The sequence below is a fragment of the Cyanistes caeruleus genome, chromosome 1 (genome assembly GCF_971803275.1).
Source record: "Cyanistes caeruleus chromosome 1, bCyaCae1.hap1.1, whole genome shotgun sequence".
In the NCBI taxonomy this organism is placed as follows: domain Eukaryota; kingdom Metazoa; phylum Chordata; class Aves; order Passeriformes; family Paridae; genus Cyanistes; species Cyanistes caeruleus.
The window spans coordinates 144,343,939-144,364,727 of record NC_141701.1 but is presented as its reverse complement, the minus strand read 5'-3'; the positions used below and the strand labels follow the sequence as shown (position 1 = coordinate 144,364,727).

General features: G+C 35.9%; 1 protein-coding gene across 2 annotated transcripts in view; it reads left to right on the top strand.

Moving 5' to 3' along the window:
- The window catches only part of UBE3C (ubiquitin protein ligase E3C), a 71,696-nt gene that overhangs the window by 20,889 nt on the left and 30,018 nt on the right, over window positions 1-20,789 (top strand). For both annotated transcript variants that reach the window (XR_002862259.2, XM_023921917.2), the window contains exons 10-16: window positions 1,289-1,476; window positions 8,518-8,604; window positions 9,215-9,372; window positions 9,923-10,155; window positions 13,862-13,966; window positions 14,789-14,876; window positions 18,181-18,278. Coding sequence is in view for 1 of the 2 variants with exons in the window: in XM_023921917.2 (XP_023777685.1) it covers window positions 1,289-1,476; window positions 8,518-8,604; window positions 9,215-9,372; window positions 9,923-10,155; window positions 13,862-13,966; window positions 14,789-14,876; window positions 18,181-18,278 (957 nt within the window). In the remaining variant the exon portion in view is untranslated. The remainder of the gene's footprint in view (window positions 1-1,288; window positions 1,477-8,517; window positions 8,605-9,214; window positions 9,373-9,922; window positions 10,156-13,861; window positions 13,967-14,788; window positions 14,877-18,180; window positions 18,279-20,789) is intronic.

The following is a 20,789-nucleotide window of genomic DNA, read 5'->3' as shown; positions in this document are numbered from 1 at the left end:
CTACTACTCATATCAAGGCTTTGACTAACCAAAGTTGGACAGATGTAAATTCAGTAGTTTCTTAGTGGCCTTTACAATCTTTCAGAGGACACGGCCAATCAAAGGCTGACTTAGTGTGCATGCTTTCCTTCTAGAAAATTGGTGAGAAATTTTTACTATGTTTAAAGTTCATTAAAAAAGAACTTAGGAAGAGCTATGTTGCCAGGGAGTACCTGCAGCACTTTACTTGAGTTTTTTTAGATGCTGTATGTTACTGTCACACCAAAATCTTTACCAGTGTAGTATGAATAAAATACTTTAATTTGCCAGGTACACACACTGTGTGCAGTGTAAATGTTGGCAGACTCTACTTGTGGCTTACAGATTGGTGATGCTTAAAGAGGTGATTAGGTAAAAACAGAGCAGTAATTTCTGTTCAGAGATAACTTACACTAATCCATAAATCAGAAAAAAAAACCTGCTCTGAGAAGGCTTTATATAAATTTTTATATTTATATAATAAAGGCTGAGGAGACTTTATATAAATACTATTTATTGCAATATAGTTTTTTGTGTGTTTTTCCTGTGATTTTTTTGTATATATTCTATATTTTCATGCATGCCTGTCTTAGGAAAAAAAAATAGAAAGTGAGTGGGTGGGGAACCCCTCTTTCTTAAAAATTTATAACTGGTTAACTTATGTCCTTCAGTGAGCCTGACTGCTTTGCTCAGCTGGGAGCAAGATAATGATAGGAAATTAGGAAAAGCAAAGGTTGAGGTGGACTGGGTTGTATGCCAAGAGAAAGCATTCATCTTCACACACTGCTGGTACTACCCAGACATGTACTGACCACCCTGAGCTTTGTCATCATTTGTTAACCCAAGAATTATGAATGTGAAAATACTCCTTGTAAAGAAATTTAGAGTCAAAATCCGTTTCTGGGTTTCATGTCCAATGCTGACTCATGTCAGTGGAGAAGAGATGATTGTTCACATGTTTCATGCCAGTAAATGATTTTGCCTCATTGTATGCAAGTGTTGCAGAGCATACTTATAGTAAAGGCACTGTTTTCACGGGCCTCAGTGAAGGATGGATACCAAAGCACAACAGTTAACCTTCTTGGGGCTTTAAGTTGGCTCTTGGGTCTGATATTTTTAAGACCCGGATGTAGATATGTGCTTTTGTTTCATTTATTGTACAAGAAAACTTCATTCTACTTAAATTTGAAAGTTGTTTGGGTTTTTTTAATAGAAAAGGAGATATCATTAAAAAGAATTAAAAGTAAACTTTCCTTTGATGTGTTTGTAGGGTGATGGGAGAATATCAGTCCAGTACATAACTGAGGAGTGCCTGAAGAAACTGGACACAAAGCAGCAGACAAATACTCTGCTGAACATGGTTTGGAGAGATTCAGCCAGTGAAGAGGTCTTTACCCTGATGGCATCCATCTGCCACACACTAATGGTACAACACCGAATGATGGTGCCAAAAGTCAGGCAAGTAGAAATAATGGTCATCTTGAGCTGTAGTACATACATCTAAAATTAGTTTTCTTAGATAGACTTGTTTTAAATTCCTTGTGGAGTTTTTTCTGTGTTTTCTTTTACAACAAGCTGAAGTAAATTAGGATTTTGGAATTTAAACAGTAATTCCAGGTAAACCGAAGAGTAAGTTCTTTGTTTCTTACTTTTCTTACTGGTCACTGTGCCCTCTCAAGATTCTTGGAAGCCTTTTATTTGTTCTCTTGCTCAGAGGCAATGTTGAGTATCATTCTAGTAGAAATTTGACTACCTTGTTTTAAAACATTCAGTGCTATGAATTACCCAGTCTCTCTGACTAGCTGAGCACTGAAACCAACTTGCTCACACCCTTCTTTAGTATATGGCAGAATCTCTTGCTATGAATTAAAATAATTCCTAGCTATTGGTAATCACTATTGCTTGGGGAGGGTTTGGCACCCGAGATGAAAATAAAGGACGTGTTCATTTGTGCAGTATTCTTGTACAAAGATTGCAAACCACAAATGTTGGAACAACAGGAGAAGATTCTTGACCTTTTTATTATCAAACTGAGACCCATAAGTATTAACACTGTTCTGGTGCAAGTAGTTTTGAGTACCTATGTCATTGCTGGTAGTAAAGTAAGTATTTAGGGAATGTTGTAAACATAATTCAAACTGCATTGTAAACAGCAATACAGAAAACTAATTAGGTGCTATCTTAGCCCAGTGGTGTTTATAGCTGCTAGAGGAAGTAAGATGTCAGTGAAACTGTGATTGCTCGATTAGGGTAATTAGTTCTTTGTAGACTAATTGCATTAGAGCAGGATGTGAGACCTGAAGATCATAGCAGCAGTTGAATTAGTGTGCCAGCTTTATTGTTGCAAGTAGTACATTGCCTTGGATAGTAATTACTGAGCTGAAATGCATCACTGCTTTGACTGGAGGCTTGCTGGTGAACTGAGTGGAAAAGGGTGTCTAATGAATAAAGAAGTCACCGAACTTTAATTGTATGAGTATGGCATCTATTTCCTCTGAGAAGCTGTGTTGGGTCTTTGCAGTTATTTGTGATAACAAGCTATTTACACATTGGATAAATTCAGTAGTTATGAAAGTCCTGCTCAGTATCTTCTAGTAGAAAATAAATGACAATTTGTAACCTTTGAACAGCTGAATTTTCGAAGTAGGTTGTAGATAGCAAGATTTCTGCAATACCAGTGCATTTACTCCCATGGTCAAAATGAACTTAATTTACACAGATATTTGGTAAATCAAAATAGGCATTTAATTACTGGTTCTGACTTAGAAGTCAGCTGTAAGTGCTGGTTTTGCCAGGGATCATCATTTTAGCAGATGTCAATCTTTTGTCCTATTTTCAGTGCATTTTAGACGTGGCCTAGCTTACCAAGTGGCTATTCTAAACATAATTTTTGACTGTTTTTTGAAAGACAGATAATGATTATTTGTGGAATTTAAAAAGATAGTTAAAAGACTTTTTGTCATTAAGCTTCATTTTTCTTATTTGTCTGGTGATTTTTTTTAATGCCCATATTTTATCAAATTTAATTATAGTCTTTTGAAAGAAGCTACACTTGCTTTGAAACTTTTACATTACTTAATATCCAGAGTGAAGTGTATCTACTAATAAAACTATGTAGAAATATATTTTATTTTTAATAATTTCAAATTATTTTTAATATATTCTAAGAGCTTAGTAGTGCTCTTTTATTTCATGTTTGAAGTCATACTGGATCAAATGGCTTAAAATAGGAGTTGTTAAAAAGACTTAGTTTATTTAACAGCATATACATCTGTAATATAAAATAATGATAAAAACATAGGAGCTTCAAGTCTGAAAAATGGGATGATAAATAGAGTAATAATTGAAAATAATTTTTCAATAATAAAACTGGACTAAGATCAACACAGGCTTTAGAAGGGAGCAAATGACAAATATCTCAGTATTGTTTTAATAGTTCTGTGGGTTTTTTTTACCTTCTTAGACAAAGATGAGATTTTCAGAATATAGACTTGTGTCACTCTGTTAAAGCTGAATGCTTTTTTTTTTTCTTGAGGTTTCTCAGTATTTGTATAATTTGACTGATAAAGGTGATATTGTGTGATATTAGGAACATTGGTGGTCTTGAGTCAGCTTGGAATTTTCCTTAGATTTGCAACAGAGACCAAGACTGGAAGAAGATACCCACAAGTATAATGTAGTTTTGAAAGGAGCAAGCCTGTAAAGTTACTTTCTGATGCTCTAGACAGGGTGGTGAGATCCAGAGTTGCATAACTGAAAAAAAACATTGCTTTGGGTTAATTATTAGGAAATTTGGTGGACACTGAATAATTCAGGGAATATGCAGTCCAGCTGAATTAAAGAAGGTCACAATACAAGAGAAACCTGACTGTAGCCTGTGTGCAGTAACCTGGATTGGAGGTGTAAAATAAATCCTGATTGTAAAGAGCCATTGGGAGTTCTGCTTGTTTTTAAAAAGGATGGGGCTTTAATCTTTTTACTGTGAACTTGATACATATTACGGAAAACAGTTAGTAAAAAAAAAATCCAAGGAGAAAACTTTTGTCTTGGACTGTAATTCTCATAGAAACTTGCAAGACTTCTTTCATCAAAACTATACTTCAAATAAATAGTAAGTTCTGTTTCTGTAAAATATTTTTGACTTCATCTTCGTTACAAATATTAGACTTCATCCTTGTTACAGCTGAGTATTAAATAGTGATGAGAGCTGTACTGATACTGAGCGTCGGTCACTGTCAGCTGCCTGATCAGTGCCCCCGGGTCTGCTTGCCTTGGGTTAACAGTTTCCTAGTCACTGTTCATCACTACTGCTTCCTTACTGTAGCATTGCTCATCTTAGCCTGTGGTTCAGAATTGTTTGGCAAATGCCACTCTGGTGTGATCTGAGCAGTCTGTCTTCATATGTGTGCTGAGATACCCAGGCCTTACATGGGGCTGGTAGGGTCATTCTTTAGGCAGCGTTCTGACACTGCTGTGTTTTGCTTAAAGCCAAAAATCATTGTATATGCAGTTTTAACCTTCTTTTTTTAAACTTTGCTCTACATTCTTGGTCCAATACAAAAAGAGATAGAGGCATAAAGCAGCCTAAAGGGCAAGCCAGTTCATTTAGCAGTGGCTGTGCTGCTGTCTCATACCTGTGACACCTCACAGTTCTGCAGTGACAGAATCTGCAGCCCCAGCAGCAGTGACCTGTCGCAGGCTGTGTGAGCTCCTCTCATTCTGCTGTATTCTCTTCATTAACTTAAATGGTCTCAGTGGGAAACAGGGCCCAATTTATGACCTAGACTGAAAATCTTGCCTTTAACTAATTAACTTGTAGTGGTGCCTCAGCTAAATTAAGCTTAATGGGTCATTTAATCTGTCCCATTGCACAGGAGGAATTTGACACTTTTTTTAAACCAGAGGTGCCCAAAATGCTGTTCTGGCAAGTACACATAAATCATATGGCCTTTGTGGACAATTAGATACCTAGAGAGAGAAACAAGGTTCTAAATAAATGATCGTTATGTACTTTTGGGAGCAGATAATTTAATTTGGTATGATTAAAACTGATACTTAACAGGAATCACCAAAGTGAATTTAACTCTATCACAGCCTGAGGCAGTGTGTGTTTTTCCACTTGAAAGTAGAAGAGAAATAGTTTTTTTTCTGAAACGATCATGCTAAATCTTAATATTGGGCTTTATAGAAAATCTATTAATGAATCCATTACGTAAAACATGTATAATGATTTCATAATAAAGAAATTGGTGGCATTCAGTGAGATTTTCAAGAAAATGCAAAACCTCCCGGTTGCAATGAGGAATTTAAACTGCTTGGCTTGTTTTTAAAATAATGCAAATATTGAAAATGAAGAGTTAGATTTTGCAAGCTTAGATAAAAATCAAAAGGTCTGTAACCTTTTTTATTTCTAGTGCTGTTTTTTTTTTTGTTTTTTTGTGGGTGATTTAGTTTTTTGTTTGTTTCTTTTTTCCTTTAAAGGAAAAAGTGGTCAAGACTGTATGAACACTCAAGCTTTATATTAGCTGATCTCTAAACTTTGTGGGTTCATAAGGCTTTTTCCCTAGGATATATAAGCCATCCCTATACTCTTCTGCAGTTTATCAGGAATTCTTTTACTCTATCATTTTAATGTAGCTCTACCTGGAAAGGCTGTTTTTAAGCACATGAACATCTTTTCTCTGCCAAGGAAAGAAGACAGATTTTGACCTATTTTGATTCTCCAGAGTTTTTTTACTTTTTTTTTTTCTTTTTTTTTTGTCACAGTCTTTTTTTTCTGTCAATGTGAAACCAAAAATTTTGAAACTTTATTACAGCAATTTTGTGTTGATACAACTTTTCAAAGCCATCCTTGCATTTTGGCAAGGAGGTGGTTTGTTTTTTTTTTGGTATTTTTTGGTTACAGTTGTCATTTTCAATGTGGAAAGCCAATTTCTGTACTTGGAGTGGGAAGGTAGCAGTTTTTTTCTGCCATCTTTACTTTTGCAGTGGATTAAATTTCAGGTGAATCTAGTGATACAAATATCTTTTAACACATGGCCCAATTCACCATTCTATGTTCAGTTTGCAGTTCTGTGTTTGTGTTCCAGTCACAGTGCGGAAACTTTAGAATGGAAGCTTTAGAACTGATGAATCAACTTACTTCATATTTACAGTTATTTCATACTAATGAAACAGGCTTTAGGTACCATCTCCTACCAAATGTGCATTTTTGTACTTAACCAGATTTTCAGGAAAGGGAAATGTGAAAGTTGAATGCATTCAGTATTTCTGGAACTGAGCCATGAAACAGAGCAGTTGCTGCAATTGACTGCTTGAATCACAGATACGGAATAAAAATGTCTAAAACTCAGGCAAAGGTTATTATTATAAGCTCTTAAGGTTTGTCCTTTTTTCCCCTTCATTACTGCTGAATATTGCTAGACTGAAAAAATGAATTACATTATGATAGGTTCATTGTCCATAATGTTTGTTCATTTCTGCTCAAACTGTTACATAATTTTCAGGGATGATTGTGAAATTAACAAGTTTTTACTTGGAAGCTGCATGAGACCTGAAGGCAAGGTGCCAAATTACTTTTCGTTTCAAATATGAAACTGAAAACTGAAGGTCACTGAGGAAGTTTCTCATTTCAGAAACCAAGACATCTCAGTTATCGTTCAGATACTTCAACATTAAAATACAAATCCTTATTCTAAATTAGCTAGGATGAGACTGTCCTTACATTTTAATGCATAATTTTCACCAAATGTCACAATAATGTGACTTTAGAAAGGAATAGAATTCTCATGTATCAAATTCAGGTTGAATTTTTTCAAAAAACCACATAATTAAAGTAGAATATAACAGCAGAGCTTATCTAAAACTGGCATTAGCTGCAGTTGCTGAAAATTTGATTCGGACTTGGTAATGTCCCCAACGTGCAATTTCTTTGAAACAGGTGAAACTCCCATCTCTTTTTAAAGGTGCTGATGATCTATGCATTTTAAAATTCAAAGAGGCACGCTGCAAACTCAAGGTTGCTTGTTTCATTTCCCATTTTTCTGCATGGCCTTACTCTATTTTCAAAAGTCCCTGTACCTGTACAAAGGGTCCTTTGTGCTTAGTGAGGAGTTCTGCCCACCTCGTGCTACTTTATCCTGGCACAGATCCTTGTCTGTGCAGCTGGTTCTGCTGGGTGCAGGTGAACTGGGAGCCCGAGGAAGGGACCAGCTGTGGGGTCAGGATTGAGACTGTGCTTGTGGGAAGGCAGCAGGAGGAGCAGCCAGCGAGCCAGGGGTGTGTGGCACTGTGCCCTGGTTTGTGAGAGGGTGTGTAGGTGTTCTTGTGTGGGTGTTACACCATTCTCCAATGTTTTTAAGTCTTTATTGATACTTCACTTTTTATCCTTAATGAAATGTGTGCTTCTTTTCCTTTTGCCATCTGGCAAATTTTAATTTCCATGTGGTCCACAATAAATTGTTTTCTGCTCCCTGCTCACACTTCCCAGCCTCCTGTCTCTTGTATGCCTGGTCACAGAGAATTTTGATGCTGCAAAACTCTTGACCACTGAGAGATGTTGTGTGTTTTACTTACTTCCTAATAGCAATTAGGAGACCTAGGAAGGTAGCATCTCGAAAAATTAACTGAATACTGTTCTTTGATACCTGAAAAATGACTGCTTGGTCATTTGAAAATCCAGTTTGGTTCCTAGAACACATTATTTCAAATGATTTTATCTTACATGTTGTTTCCTGCAGTGGGAAGAAAATACACTAGGGGTGACTTAGTTTCAGCAAGCTTTTTCTTTCTCATTTCTATAAAAAGTTTATCATACTGTAATCATGTCTGAAATAATGTGGTTAAGGTCAGTTCTTTATATAACTAACTGGTGAAATTATATATTTATTTTTAATAAAAATTAATAATTAATATTAATTAATAAATTAAAAATTTCAAACAATAAACAATTTTCATTCTACATATGGGTTCATTTATGTGTAGCTGTTCTGACATTGTTCCATTTATGTTTGATTTCTCTCTGCCAAGCTGAGTATACCAGTAAAATTGTTAGTAATTCTAACATTAATGAAGGTATTTTAATCTGCCTTTTGCAAAAAAATTTCTGTGTTTCTTACTGTCAGAAGAACGGCAGAAGTGACTTGTTTACTAGTTTGGTGTAATTAAAATAAAAAAAATCTCAGATCATTAATTCAGTGTTACATTATTTCTATTAATATCTGTTGAATTATTTGAACAACTGGAAATGTGGGTTTATATTGTATTATTTGTTGTTGATTTAATGAAAATTGTTGTTTTTGGTATAAGGTTTTGTGTGGCTGGTTTTCAGCTTTTGGGGCTTTCACCAGATTTAATCAGAGTAAGGCCTGTCATCATGAAAATGTAAATTTAAGTTGTTAATTTCTGAGAGATGCTTGACAGAAAAGTTCTTATAGGAACATTGTGTTTTGTGAATACAGTATTTTGGAAGACACAACTTAATTGAACTTCTTCTTCCAGGCTTCTTTATAGTTTAGCCTTTAATGCCAGATTCCTGAGGCATCTTTGGTATTTGATATCTTCAATGACTACACGAATGATTACAGGGTATGTATTGTACTATTTCTGGAACTGATTTTTTGTTAAAATAGAGCATATCTAGTGAAAAGGTGATTGCTAGTGATTACTTATCTCCTGTGATTTCATAAAACTGAGCAAAATCTTGGGAATAGTACAGACAAATACTTCTTCTTTTAAATGAGTTGAACATTTTGTAGTTCTTGGAGTGATTACAAAGACTGAAGCCCCAGGTCATTCATCCCAAGTGTGTGAGTTTTATCTGACACGCTCTGACTACTTCAGAAAGAGATGGTGGCAGAACCACTTTCCTGGGAGCTGAGGTACTGGACCTACAGATGTGTTCAGTGCTGACATGCAGAGAATTATTCTTTTTGCTTTGTGTCTCCAAAGTATCTGCAGTCTGTATTAGTTAATGCCTAAGTTTATTTGTCATGGAGACACTGAGGTACCAGTGACAAGAACTTGTGAAAAGTAACCTTATTTTCCAAGAATTGTAAATAATAGTTATTTAACTGAAAACACCCTTGTTATATTGCTGTTGGAGCTACTACCACATTATTTTACTAGAATGCTGAAGGTAGAACTTTCTTAAAGTATTTTATTAACCCTCTCTTTTACACTGCATTTGTGTTTTAAGGTCTATGGTGCCACTCCTTCAAGTGATTTCAAGAGGCTCTCCAATGTCGTTAGAGGACTCTAGCCGAATTATCCCTCTCTTCTACCTTTTCAGTTCTTTGTTTAGTCACTCACTTATTTCTATTCATGATAATGAATTCTTTGGTGACCCAATAGAAGGTGAGTTTTGAACATTATGGCAGTGCTTTGTAAAATGTTTTTGTGTGAGTCTGGAGAGTTCCCTGGGCAATGATTTGCGGACATCTGGGAGGAAGGATCTTCTGGGCTGGCTTGCTGATGGTCCCCTGAGCACTCAGCTGTCAACTGGCTCTTTTATGGTGATTGCACTTAGGAAAAAGAGGGAAAAATTAATGGTCTGCACCTTGGGAATCCTAGCTTTACACAGGGTCTGATATGGAAGTTCTTAATCATGATAATTTTAATCAGTTAGTGAAGAAAGTGAACTTCTTCTGTACTGAACCTGTAGTTTAACGTATAAATTTAACATAGCAGGAATCACAAAAGAGATCAAGGGGATATAGTAATTAAAATAATTATGACTACAAACAATCTGAAGATTTGATCTCCTTTCTAAATGTTTATTCATTCTCTTTTTGGGTGATGTTTCTTTTCTCTACCTTTAGATTGTGTGTGTGAATATTAAAGTTTAATTAAACAAGTGGGGTTTTTAAAAGTCATTTAAGGAAACTTAAGCTTGTGTTTCATGTAGTTGTAGGTCAAAGACAATCATCAATGATGCCTTTTACACTAGAAGAGCTTGTAATACTCTCCCGCTGCCTTCGAGATGCGTGTCTAGGAATCATAAAGTTGGCTTACCCAGAAACAAAACCAGAAGTTCGTGAGGAATATATTGCAGCCTTTAGAAGTGTTGGAGTTACAAAAAACACAGAAATGCAGCAATGTATACAGACAGAACAGAAAAGGTGGATTCAGTTATTCAAGGTAAATTGTGTCAATTTTCAGAATGTAGCTGAATAAAATCTTCATGATTCTGCTGAAGATACAAAATTGGATATTTTTTCTCTAATTTTATTGCTGTTGCAACAAGAAATGTGGATTTGGGAAGATTGCTGTTTGGCATATGTGCTAAACTTCAAGTAACAAATTATTTTTTTTCCTTCTGTCAACTCTTAATTTTCTTCTTGTCTGTTCATGAAACAGTTACTGTGTAAAATACAGGGTTTGACTCAGACTCCCATTCAGCAAGGTGCTTAAGCATGTAGTCATAATTTTGTATAGGTGTGAAATTCTAACAAAATCTAATGATTACTCAGGTACTTCTGTATTAGAAGTATTACTAGTCTGTAGAGACTTCACTGTATTGGTACCATGCTGTATTAGTTTTGTCGGTGTTCTAAAACCTTTTGGTGTCCCCTCATTTTGGGTTTGCTGGAATACTAAAGGGAAGGTGACTCTAGCTTAGCAAATGTGAATTTAATGTATATTCTTTCTGGATCTCTACCAGTGTGTTTCTGCTGGTTTCATCCTAGCTAAGACATGCATTAAGAAAAGCTGAAAATGTTGGTGGGAAAAAAAAAGCCCTAATATAACCGTTGCTGAAAAAAAGGAGTGCTTGACTTGTCATGAAAATTCTGCAGCAAACACATCTAGTCAGCTAAAATTGCTCATTAAAGAAGTGGGAGCAGAAGAAATGCATTTTCCAAATTGAATGCTAGATTTACAGTCTGTTTAATACTGGCGACCTCTCGCACACTAATGTTCAGTTCGAGTCATCAGCTGTCCCTTTAGGTCTTTTATCACTGCTTTTGTCAAGCTATCTATTTAATTGAAAGAAGTTAATTGAATGAAAATGATCAACTAAGCTTGTATTAATATTGCTAATGGAACTTTCTTCTTGGCCATGTTTGGAGAAAGATGTCATGCTAGACTTTAGGAAAGGCCCATTAAGGCTTGCACTTAACCTGATGGGCTAATTAAGGAATGCTTATTCATTCTACAAGTCTAAGGTAGCCTCTACCCAGCCTATTCTGCCTGATTTTACAACACATTTCACTTACGAGCATAAGCATTAATAGCAGGGAGAGTAACTGATAATGTTTTGATTGCATTGAATACAGTCCTAATGCACCACTGAATTTGTAATTTGCACAGATTTATCTAATGTATGTTTGCAAAATATAATTTAATTCCTTGTCTTTAAATTGCCAAATAAACTTTTGATTTAAAGGTCACTGATGAAACCCCCAATATATCTTCTTTTCTGAGAAAGATGTCAGATTGAGGGTATTTTTATGCATGCGGTTCATATCATGCCTCCTTCTTTTCACTTGCTTTAGTTCATTATGCTTAATCAATCTTCGTGTAAATTGGTGGATTTCAGGTGAATTTGATTATATTTTGCTGCCATTCAGAAAGCTGTAAATTCCTGAGTTACTTTGTCCCACTTTGGCTGTCAGAAATTATACTTGTAGTGGAACTGTCAAAACTGGGTGTACTCTTCCTATGTTCACGAGCCAGGGTTGTCTTCCATCATCTGAATTGGAAATAAAAGTCATGGGGGTATCTGGAAGGCTCCAGTTCTACCCAAAAAATACTACCAAAGCTTCCCTTGTTTACTTCTTCAGAAGAATGTTTGTTGTTACAGATAAAAATTGAACGTGGCTAAAGTTAATGTCATTGAGAAAACTGTTCATAGCACTGAGTCTTTCCTGAGGGCAGCAGCAAAATTGCTTCCTGCCAGTAAGCAGGCAGCAGTACCTTCTTCCAAATCAGTAAAACAAAGCTAAAGTAGTTAGTTATAAATTCAAGTAGAAAATGCTTTTTCTTTCTTTTGCACTATATCAAATATATCTATCAAATATATAGGATTGATCTTTGCTAAAGCTTTTGCAAGCTGCTGGCCAAAAAAGGGCACATGCCTTCCTTATCAGTTGTGCTTTTAATTTCTTTTTCCTTTTTTCTTTTAACTCCTCACTTCTTTAGCTTATTTTCCATGTCTCTGGTGTTTAGTGAAATATGTATGTGTATATATGAAGTGAATGAAATCTATATATATATGTAGACACATGCACATATATATGTGTAAATACAGGCTTTGCTTCTGCAAGGTAATGGTAAATCTGGAAACAGGCTACTGACAATGATGTGCATATTTGCTAACAGCTTGGAGGTCTTTGGTAAGATTTACATGTGCAGATGTCTTCATTCACCAGAATCACCCATTTTTGGCTTCGTAGAGTGATGAGTAGTGTCAGCTGTTACAGATTCCATAGAAAATCTTAAGTTATGAGTACATGAAAATGGATTTAGTTGAACAAAAGAATTATTTCACCAATATTAAGCTAATCCTGTGAAATCAAGTTTCTAATTTTGTTGAGTTTTAATTTTAAATGCTGCTTGCACTGGACACTTTATTGGAAGGAAATCTCCATTTTAATGTTTTTTATTGTAGTGCATCTTCTCTTTCAATGGAATACATACTTAGGAAAATTTTTACAAAGAATTGCTGGGTGGCAGCTGAGTTAGAGTTCTCAGTACCCATACATTCTGCAGGAGAAACTTCAATCTCACCTACTCTGATTCAGCTTCCTTTAGGGTTTCTTTTAGCTGCTTGCAAAATATTGTATTTTACGTGGTCTTCATGTGAATAGTCTTTTCTGACCTTACTTTCCTCTTTAAAAATGTTTGCCTCACTTACAGTGGTAATGAGACCAGAGAGCTTCAGTGACTCATGTAACCTACACTGAATTTTATAAGGGAAAGGTGATGAAAATTCCCATGTAATCAGACAGTTCCTTTAATAGCATTCTTTGTTCTGTCTTGAATAAAGACATTACCTTAAAAACTGGATGTTAAAAGCTCTTTTGTGTAGCATCTAGACACAGAATCCTTTAGAAGACCCATTAAACTTTGTTACTCTTGACACCTGTCTATTAAGACTGTCTTTTAGCAAGATTATTTCAGAAAAGCTCTGTGTACATTTTTTTCTTATTCATTTTTCAAGTGCCCTACTTTAAAGTTGCCAAACAGATGGCTGTTCATTGTAGCAGTGATAATGTCTTTTTAGCTTAGTAATTTACTATTCTATTGATTGCACTTAATTATGTTTTATGTAGTGGTGAGCGAACTTCTGCTTGAGGTGGAGAACTTGCTAGCTTGGTTTCTCTACTTTTATTTTTTTTTTCTGGGTTGGAGGAAGCTGCCAGGAAAAACACTAAAATCACAAAGATACCCTAATGACCATGATAACAATTTTTCTCAGCCTCTCAGTTTTGCTAGGAAGATAAAAGAACATTATATACATACATAATATACATTGTATGTATACTTGGTTAGGTGTTATTTTTTTTAAATAAGTAGTTTAATGTTGATAATGATTTGTTTGGGCTTCCCTGAACTGGCATGCAGCACTTTAGGTGTGCAGTGCTGCTAAATCCTATGTAGTCCCAGTTTCTAAATTTTGGAGTGAGACTTTAATAAGCCAGTTTTTTTGATGTCTTGCAAGTGAACCATGATTACTTAATTTCTCTCTAAGGTATTTAAATCTAACAGCAAGTTTTTGTGAGTTAAAAATAAGTGGCAATTTTATAATTTACTGATTTTTTTAAAAGAGCTTTTGCTTTGTGAATTATGTAATTTCATGCACAGTGCTAAATGTATATTAAATGTCTATGTTTTTGACACCTAGGTCATCACAAACTTAGTGAAAATGTTGAAATCTAGGGATACAAGGAGAAATTTCTGTCCACCAAATCACTGGCTCTCAGAACAAGAAAACATTAAAGCAGATAAGGTAAGGGTCATATCCTTTTCCACAAAGCCTTACAGGTGACAAATCATCAGTGGTGAGGTGTTTGATTCCTGACAGTATTAGTGATGTTGATGTTGCACAGATTGTATGGTTTGAAACATACAATGTTTGAAAGGAATAGTGTTGCTTTTCTCTGATGTAAGAGTCTTGCATCTGTTAAGAAACTTGTATGTTAAACCATGTCTCCAATCCATAAAGGGGAACTTGCCCTACAGTGCAAGAGTGTAAATCACTTGCATTTATAGCAGAGGAGAATTGGAAATCTGGTAGCATTTAGTTGCATCTTCTCATAATAAAAATGCTGAATGAAGGAATAGCTCTGTAGTGGGGAAATTTCTCTTCTGAAAATTTGGCAGCATTTTCTGTACTTACCTCACCTAGAAATTACTTTTTTTTTTTTCTAGAAGCTTTTAAAAAAAATGACATTGATCCCAAAAAGTGTGTATGTGTGTGCAAAAGAAAAAGCTAATACCTGCTGTGGATTAGATTCCTTTGAATCGTGACACATCCTCAATACAAAATAAACAGAATATTTGAAATCTCAAAATTCAAAGTCAGCTTCTTTAGTGTCCTAAATATCAGCACTGAATGTAACATTGTGAGGTATTTTTAAATGATCTGTGGGATTTATATTGTTGTTAGTTGTGCAGTTTGCCTGTAAGGCACAGGGAGGGATCAGCAGAAATGAAGATGTTAAGGTGTTCAGACAAACTCCTGCACGTACTCCATATACTTAGCATGCAGTAGTAAATTGTAATGTGTAATTAGGTCCTGTTTAACTGTGAAATCCTGTTAATTTGTGAGGTCACACAGCTGTATGTGCCATCAGCCAGACACGTCTGGAGAGTCAGGAGGATGGGGAGAATAGGACCGCTGCAATCTACTTTGGATGGTAAGACACTGTCTATGCAATTTCAGCATTGCTAAGTCAAAATAAGACTTAGCCTTATGCAAAGAAATCTGTCTTTCCTAGAACTCAGTTTTGTAGTGAAGTCTTGGCAGCCAAAAGCAAGACAATCTTTCATAGTTTTGGTTAAGATATTTTAAAAAATTGTGTACTTTTATGCATGTGTGTATATATCTTTAGAATATTTAATGTTATTAATTTAATAATTGCTTTGCCCAAGCTTCTGCTGGCATTGATAAGGGAAAGGATGAGGTGAAGAAATTATGTGTTTTTAAAATAATGTATTAATATGTATAAACGACAGTTGCACAAAATAGAAAATTAATATGGTTGCAGAAGATGTAAAACATAGAGATTTTGCTTTTACTGTATACTATAAAGAAACATTTTCATTATGTATTAAACTGTAGCAAACAGGCTTTGCACAGTAAATATTGATTCCCATTTATAAATATTGTCTCTAATTAGATAAGGCAGAAACTTAAACCTCTGAATTACTCAAAATATCAGAATTGTATGGAACTTGCAGAGATAGATTAGAGAATGGGACAAACTCAGCAATCAGGGTAAATTTACACTAGATTTGTTGTGCCAATATGCTTTCTCATGTAGACAGTCTGTTTTTGCCAGCTTTTCATACCTTTTCAGCTTTGCTATTCTAGAATTTTACCTCTCTGTGATCAGGTAAAATAATCATTAAATCACTGGCACTTGTGAAATATTAAGAACTAATTAAAAATGGGGCCTTTAAGTGGCAGAATGATTCATCTACAAGGGTCCTTACTTTCTTTCAAGATGATGCAATCTGCTTGAGTTAGTTTAGCCAGATACAGTAGATCATGGAGCGACTCTAGCCTTTGAATGCTGCTGCAGAGTTGTACAGAATTAAGAGCTTTGTCCAGGGTTGAAACCTAAAGACTTCTAGTGATAATTTTTATTTGAGTGTCTATGATGGTGAAAGTTCATTTTGATTACCTTATTAGTGTAGTTGCCAGATAATAACTAGTTGGCACAGTTTAAGTGCTGCTGAGAATTTTTAATTACATATTTTTTCAGTTTAGTTTCTTTCTTTGGAAATCACCTCTTCTTCACATCAGCAATCCTTGTTTCTTCCACTCACCTACCTACATGACTCTCCACAGCTGTTCATACTGTCTGGATATCCTCCACTGTCAAACCTATTCCACATTTATCACATTCTCCTGGTGTCCTTGCCCTCATACCTACAGTACCTTGAGCTCTCTACTGGGTTTTCCTTCCCCAGATGTCCCCAGTTCCCTCCATTTTGTGCCTCCCGTGGTGTAGGCAGTTGGGGGATGAGGAATGCCTGTGCTGTGCTGGTGTGAGCAGCTGTGTGCCCTCCTTTTCCTGGCTGGCTTCAGGTCAGCTGGCACACTGAGCACTGCTCTCCTGGCTGTGCCTGTATTCAGGGCCCTAAAAGACTTTCTCCTCTCTGGCCCATTGAAAATTTTCTGGACTTGGTATTTTTGAATCTCCTCTGTCAAAGTTGAAGTTCAGCTGATGAACTCAAGAGGTGTGTTGGAAGCAAGATGGTGAGGGGAGGTGACAGTGTGTTCTTGTAAAGCTCGTTTTCATATGAAATCAGGCTGAAAAGAAAGTGCAGTCAACATGAATGTGTGAAAACAAGCAGGTAACCTTGTGCACATGACTTGTTTAATCCCTCTTGACTCCATATGGGTTAAAGCCAATTAGCATGAAAGTACTGCTGAATCACATATGGTCATGTTTATTTGTGCTTTTTCATTTACTTAAATGGCAGACTTGTGAGTTCTAAATGCCCTCTGTATTGATGACTCCATCCCATATTTCTCTTTAAAGAAAGAAGCTGTGATGGAGAAATGCAGATAAAATTGACTAATTGACTGAAATAATTGAACTGTCGAAGTCATGTAGTAGTTTACCTTTGCTGTACATGCACTTTTCATTTAAAATGCTTTTAACTGTTAGCTTAATAGGCTTCATACATTGACTTTAATTAAAAATGTTTACTAAGTAAACTAAAGGTAATCACAAATAAGCATTTTATCAGGAATTCCAAAGGCTTGCGATGTTGAAACGTGCCCCCAATGAATATATATCAAGAATAGGGATGTTTAGGGTCATATCCTATTAAATTGGTGCTTAAAATATCCCTCCTTAAAGTGCTTTGTGAATTTATAAAACAAACAAAAAAGAACATTGAAGTGGTCAGTCCATTTGCAGAAGGGCAGCAAGATGCTTGTCACCATGGCTAGAAGCCAAAGAAAAAAATCTTGAAACTGTCATCAAACAATTCCAGAGAGGGTATGATCGAAGCATTTACTCATTTTGTAATACATTCTATGAGTAGTCCAGATTCTGGAGTCTTTTTTTCAGAGAGGTGGTTATTAAACATGAAAATTAAACAGCCAAGGAACTGTGGGTGGTGTTTCTTCTGTAGACTGAAGCCAGGTGGACCTTGGCCACAGTTACTTGTCAGTGAGCAATACTGACTGCACTTAGTTAATTTACAGTCAGATATGTGCTCACCAGCTGAGTTTCCTCCCATGAAGTTGGAGCAGGATTGTCTTTTCTACTGTGCATCACCAGAAGTTGAGTTGTTTCCTAAAAATGCCCTCTGTGGGTTCAAATGAGCTGCACAGTAGTTTGGGAACTGCATGAATGAGCCTCTCAGCTGTGGCTTCTTGAATTCTTCTCCAAGATTTTTGTCTTAAGTACATTATACAGGTTCTTGGTGATGTTTTCTGCAGTGATTGGGATTTAATGTGGTTACTGTGACATTGCTATTACTGAAAATACTGAAATTTTATCATTGAAATAAATATTATCTTTCTGTTGGTTTCCTTAGATTATTTTAATTCTTAAGGTTTTTACCTAAAACAACTTGATTGAAGGTAGATGACATAGTAGGAAGCACAATAACTGTAAACTATTTTGAGCATGGGAGTAGGAATATTGTATATTCCTGCAATGAAAATTCTAAATCATCACAGTTAGGAATTGTCTTCTATCATACATTTTTTCTTAATTCCTAAGCTAAAATGTCAATAAAAAGTATTTTTTTCTAAATAAAATACAGGTATGGAAGTATGTGTTTTTATCTGCATTTTGTTGTCGTGTGTAGCAACTGATGTTTAAAGAAAGGTAAGGCTTTGAGTGAATATGCAGTAAATAAACTATTTTAATGTATGTATTTCTGTACAAAGTAGATTGAGTCACTTGATGCAAAATAAATTGTTTAAAAAAATGTTCTTTCCAAAATTTTTAAAATTATTATTTCTATTTTAAGTGGGTTTGGAACCAGCACCTCTTTCTGTATCTGAAGAACGACAACTTGCAATTCTGACAGAGCTACCTTTTGTAGTTCCTTTTGAAGAAAGAGTAAAGGTACCTAATTTCTAATTTAATATGCAATTGGTTTTTTTAGCTTTTTGTTTTGAGTAAGAAGAGCACTTAGTGAAGTAGAAATTGGGTTGATTCCCTACAGAAGGATATGGCAGTCTGCACTGTTTTTCTTCAGCACTCATGCTACAACTGAACATTTGAAGTTAATGACTTCTCCCTTACTTACTTATGTTGCCTTTAATAATATTTGCATTATAATCAGAAACATTTATTCCAAGACAGATGAGAGCAGTTTGCAGTCCCTGCTCAGAGATGGTTCTGCATGATTGCACCCTCTTGTGGTGGCACAGCACCGGCCAGTTGTGTGTCTGTACCAGAGTGCAGGGTCACAGCTGGAGACTTGGGAGCAGCGAGTGGGCTTGCCCCAGATGAGATAATGGATCTCCATTTTGGGAAATTAACATCTAGAGATTAAGTTCCTGCATTCATAGCTGAGTAGCTGAAGTTTAATAGAGTGTATAGTTTAAAACTTGCAAGATTCCTGTACTTGACTGATTGAATTTGCTTTTAAATGCTTTTGAGATTTTATAAATGTAATTGTTAGCTCTATTACCTATTTCAGTTTTCATCATGAGTATTATTAAAGATTTTTTTCTGTTAAGCACTTTTAAACTGTTTTAGTTTTCAACAGTATCAATTATTTAAAAACTGGTCCCTAAATTGTCTTGGAAATGCTACATTTCAAGACACTGTCAAGGGAATGAAGAGTAATTCTATAGGGAAAGTCAGTCTTTATTTGTCGAAACAGATAGAGGCAGCTTTGGTAGATAATGTGTGGGTTTTTTCTCAACCTTCTGTGAAACAGTTGTTCTAACAAAACATCTTACTGCTGAATGGCAATCCGACACTAGGATTACAGGGAAATGATAGGAACTGACCTCAAGCAGGGATCTCTGTGTCATGGCTTAGTCACTGCCTTCCAACTTACGGACTTCTTAAAGCTGTGTTGAGATGCATACATGTTATGTTTTTGGAATTTATAAAGCCTTTTTTTGTGCAATTGGAATTCATAGAACCTTGTGTGCTTTTATCACAAAAACTGAAGTAACAATGTCTTGAGAGCTCTGAGATAAAGATGAAGCTATAACTGAACCTCTGTAGTTCAAAGCGGAGATCCTGTTACACTGTGTTTTGGAATAAGTGTGTATGGTCCTGTCTGTACAATAGTGTGAGCCAGCATTCCTTTGGAGTCTCCCACTGCCTCTACAGAACAAGTTGCAATAACTTGCATACAACCATAATAAGTTGTGGTTTTTTTCCCCTTTTGGTCAGTTGCTGTCTATTTCTCTGTAATTTAATATGGTAAGATCAATGCTGCTTGTGTGTATGGGTTGTTCCATATGCCCTTTCATTTTCTGAGGTCCTCATGCTATATTTACCTTGACTTACCAGATAACAGATACTCCTACAAGCAATTGCAGAGTCGAGTTCCATGGCAGGCTCTTCAGCTTTCTGGCCACAGGGAGTGTTTTCCCCTTCAGCCTTAAGGCACATTGGGGTGCACCTTTCAGTCTGTGGGAGATAATGAATCCAATTTGTAGCAAGTGCCTTAGTTCTCACCTCCTTAGGCCGTATTTTAGTCAGCTTGCCTATGGTGATGCTACTTCCCATGGTGTGTGCTTCAGTCAGTTCAAATCAGTTGCTTGTTTTTGTGTCTGTCTGAAGTTGTTGCAAATGATTCAGTTGTGTATCAGAGTTCTCATTTCCAGGACTAACATATCCATGAACATTGGGTTCTGTAGGGAGTCAGTACCAAAAATAGTTTTGCTGTGAGATGTAATACCAGGTGATGTTTTGCATCTAGAGTTGGGTAACAATAATTAATAAACTGTATCTAGTCCTGCTTCAGGAAGGAGAGTGGTGCTGAGCATACTCTCATGCTCTGTACATAAAGAAAGGTACCTGTGGCTACATGTCTTGATGCTACAAAACTGCAGAAAAATTTAGGCCAGAAGGGACCTCTGGTGGTACTCATTCCTCACACATGAATAACTTCAGACTCAGGTCAGCATGCACAAGGACTTGTCCAGATGAGTTTTGTCTATCTCCAGAAACGGAGATTTCTCAAAGTCTCATATAACCTTTTCCAATACCTAATCACTTCTCCTACGAACTTTTCTCTTTATGTCCATCCCTTGTTTCTCTTTCTGCAGTTTAGGACTATTTTCTCTTGTTCTCCTGCTGTGTACCTTAGGAAAGATTCCTGCTTTGTCTGTACTGTAATCTTCCTGGCTGGAAAGCACCTTCTCCACTAGCAACAGTTGCCCATAAAAACAGTAGATTTGAGACCTTACTCTGCCTTTGTTTGGTGTGGTCAGATTTCCTGTTTCATGGTAAATTTGTTGCTTTTAAAAATCGCTGCAGACTCTTATTTAATCTTCTTCATTATAAAATGGCCTGACATATAACTGGAAATTATATCCCTTGGAAAATGTACTAGACTATTTATTGAATGATGCCAAGAGAGCATATAGTAAACATACACTCCCTGGA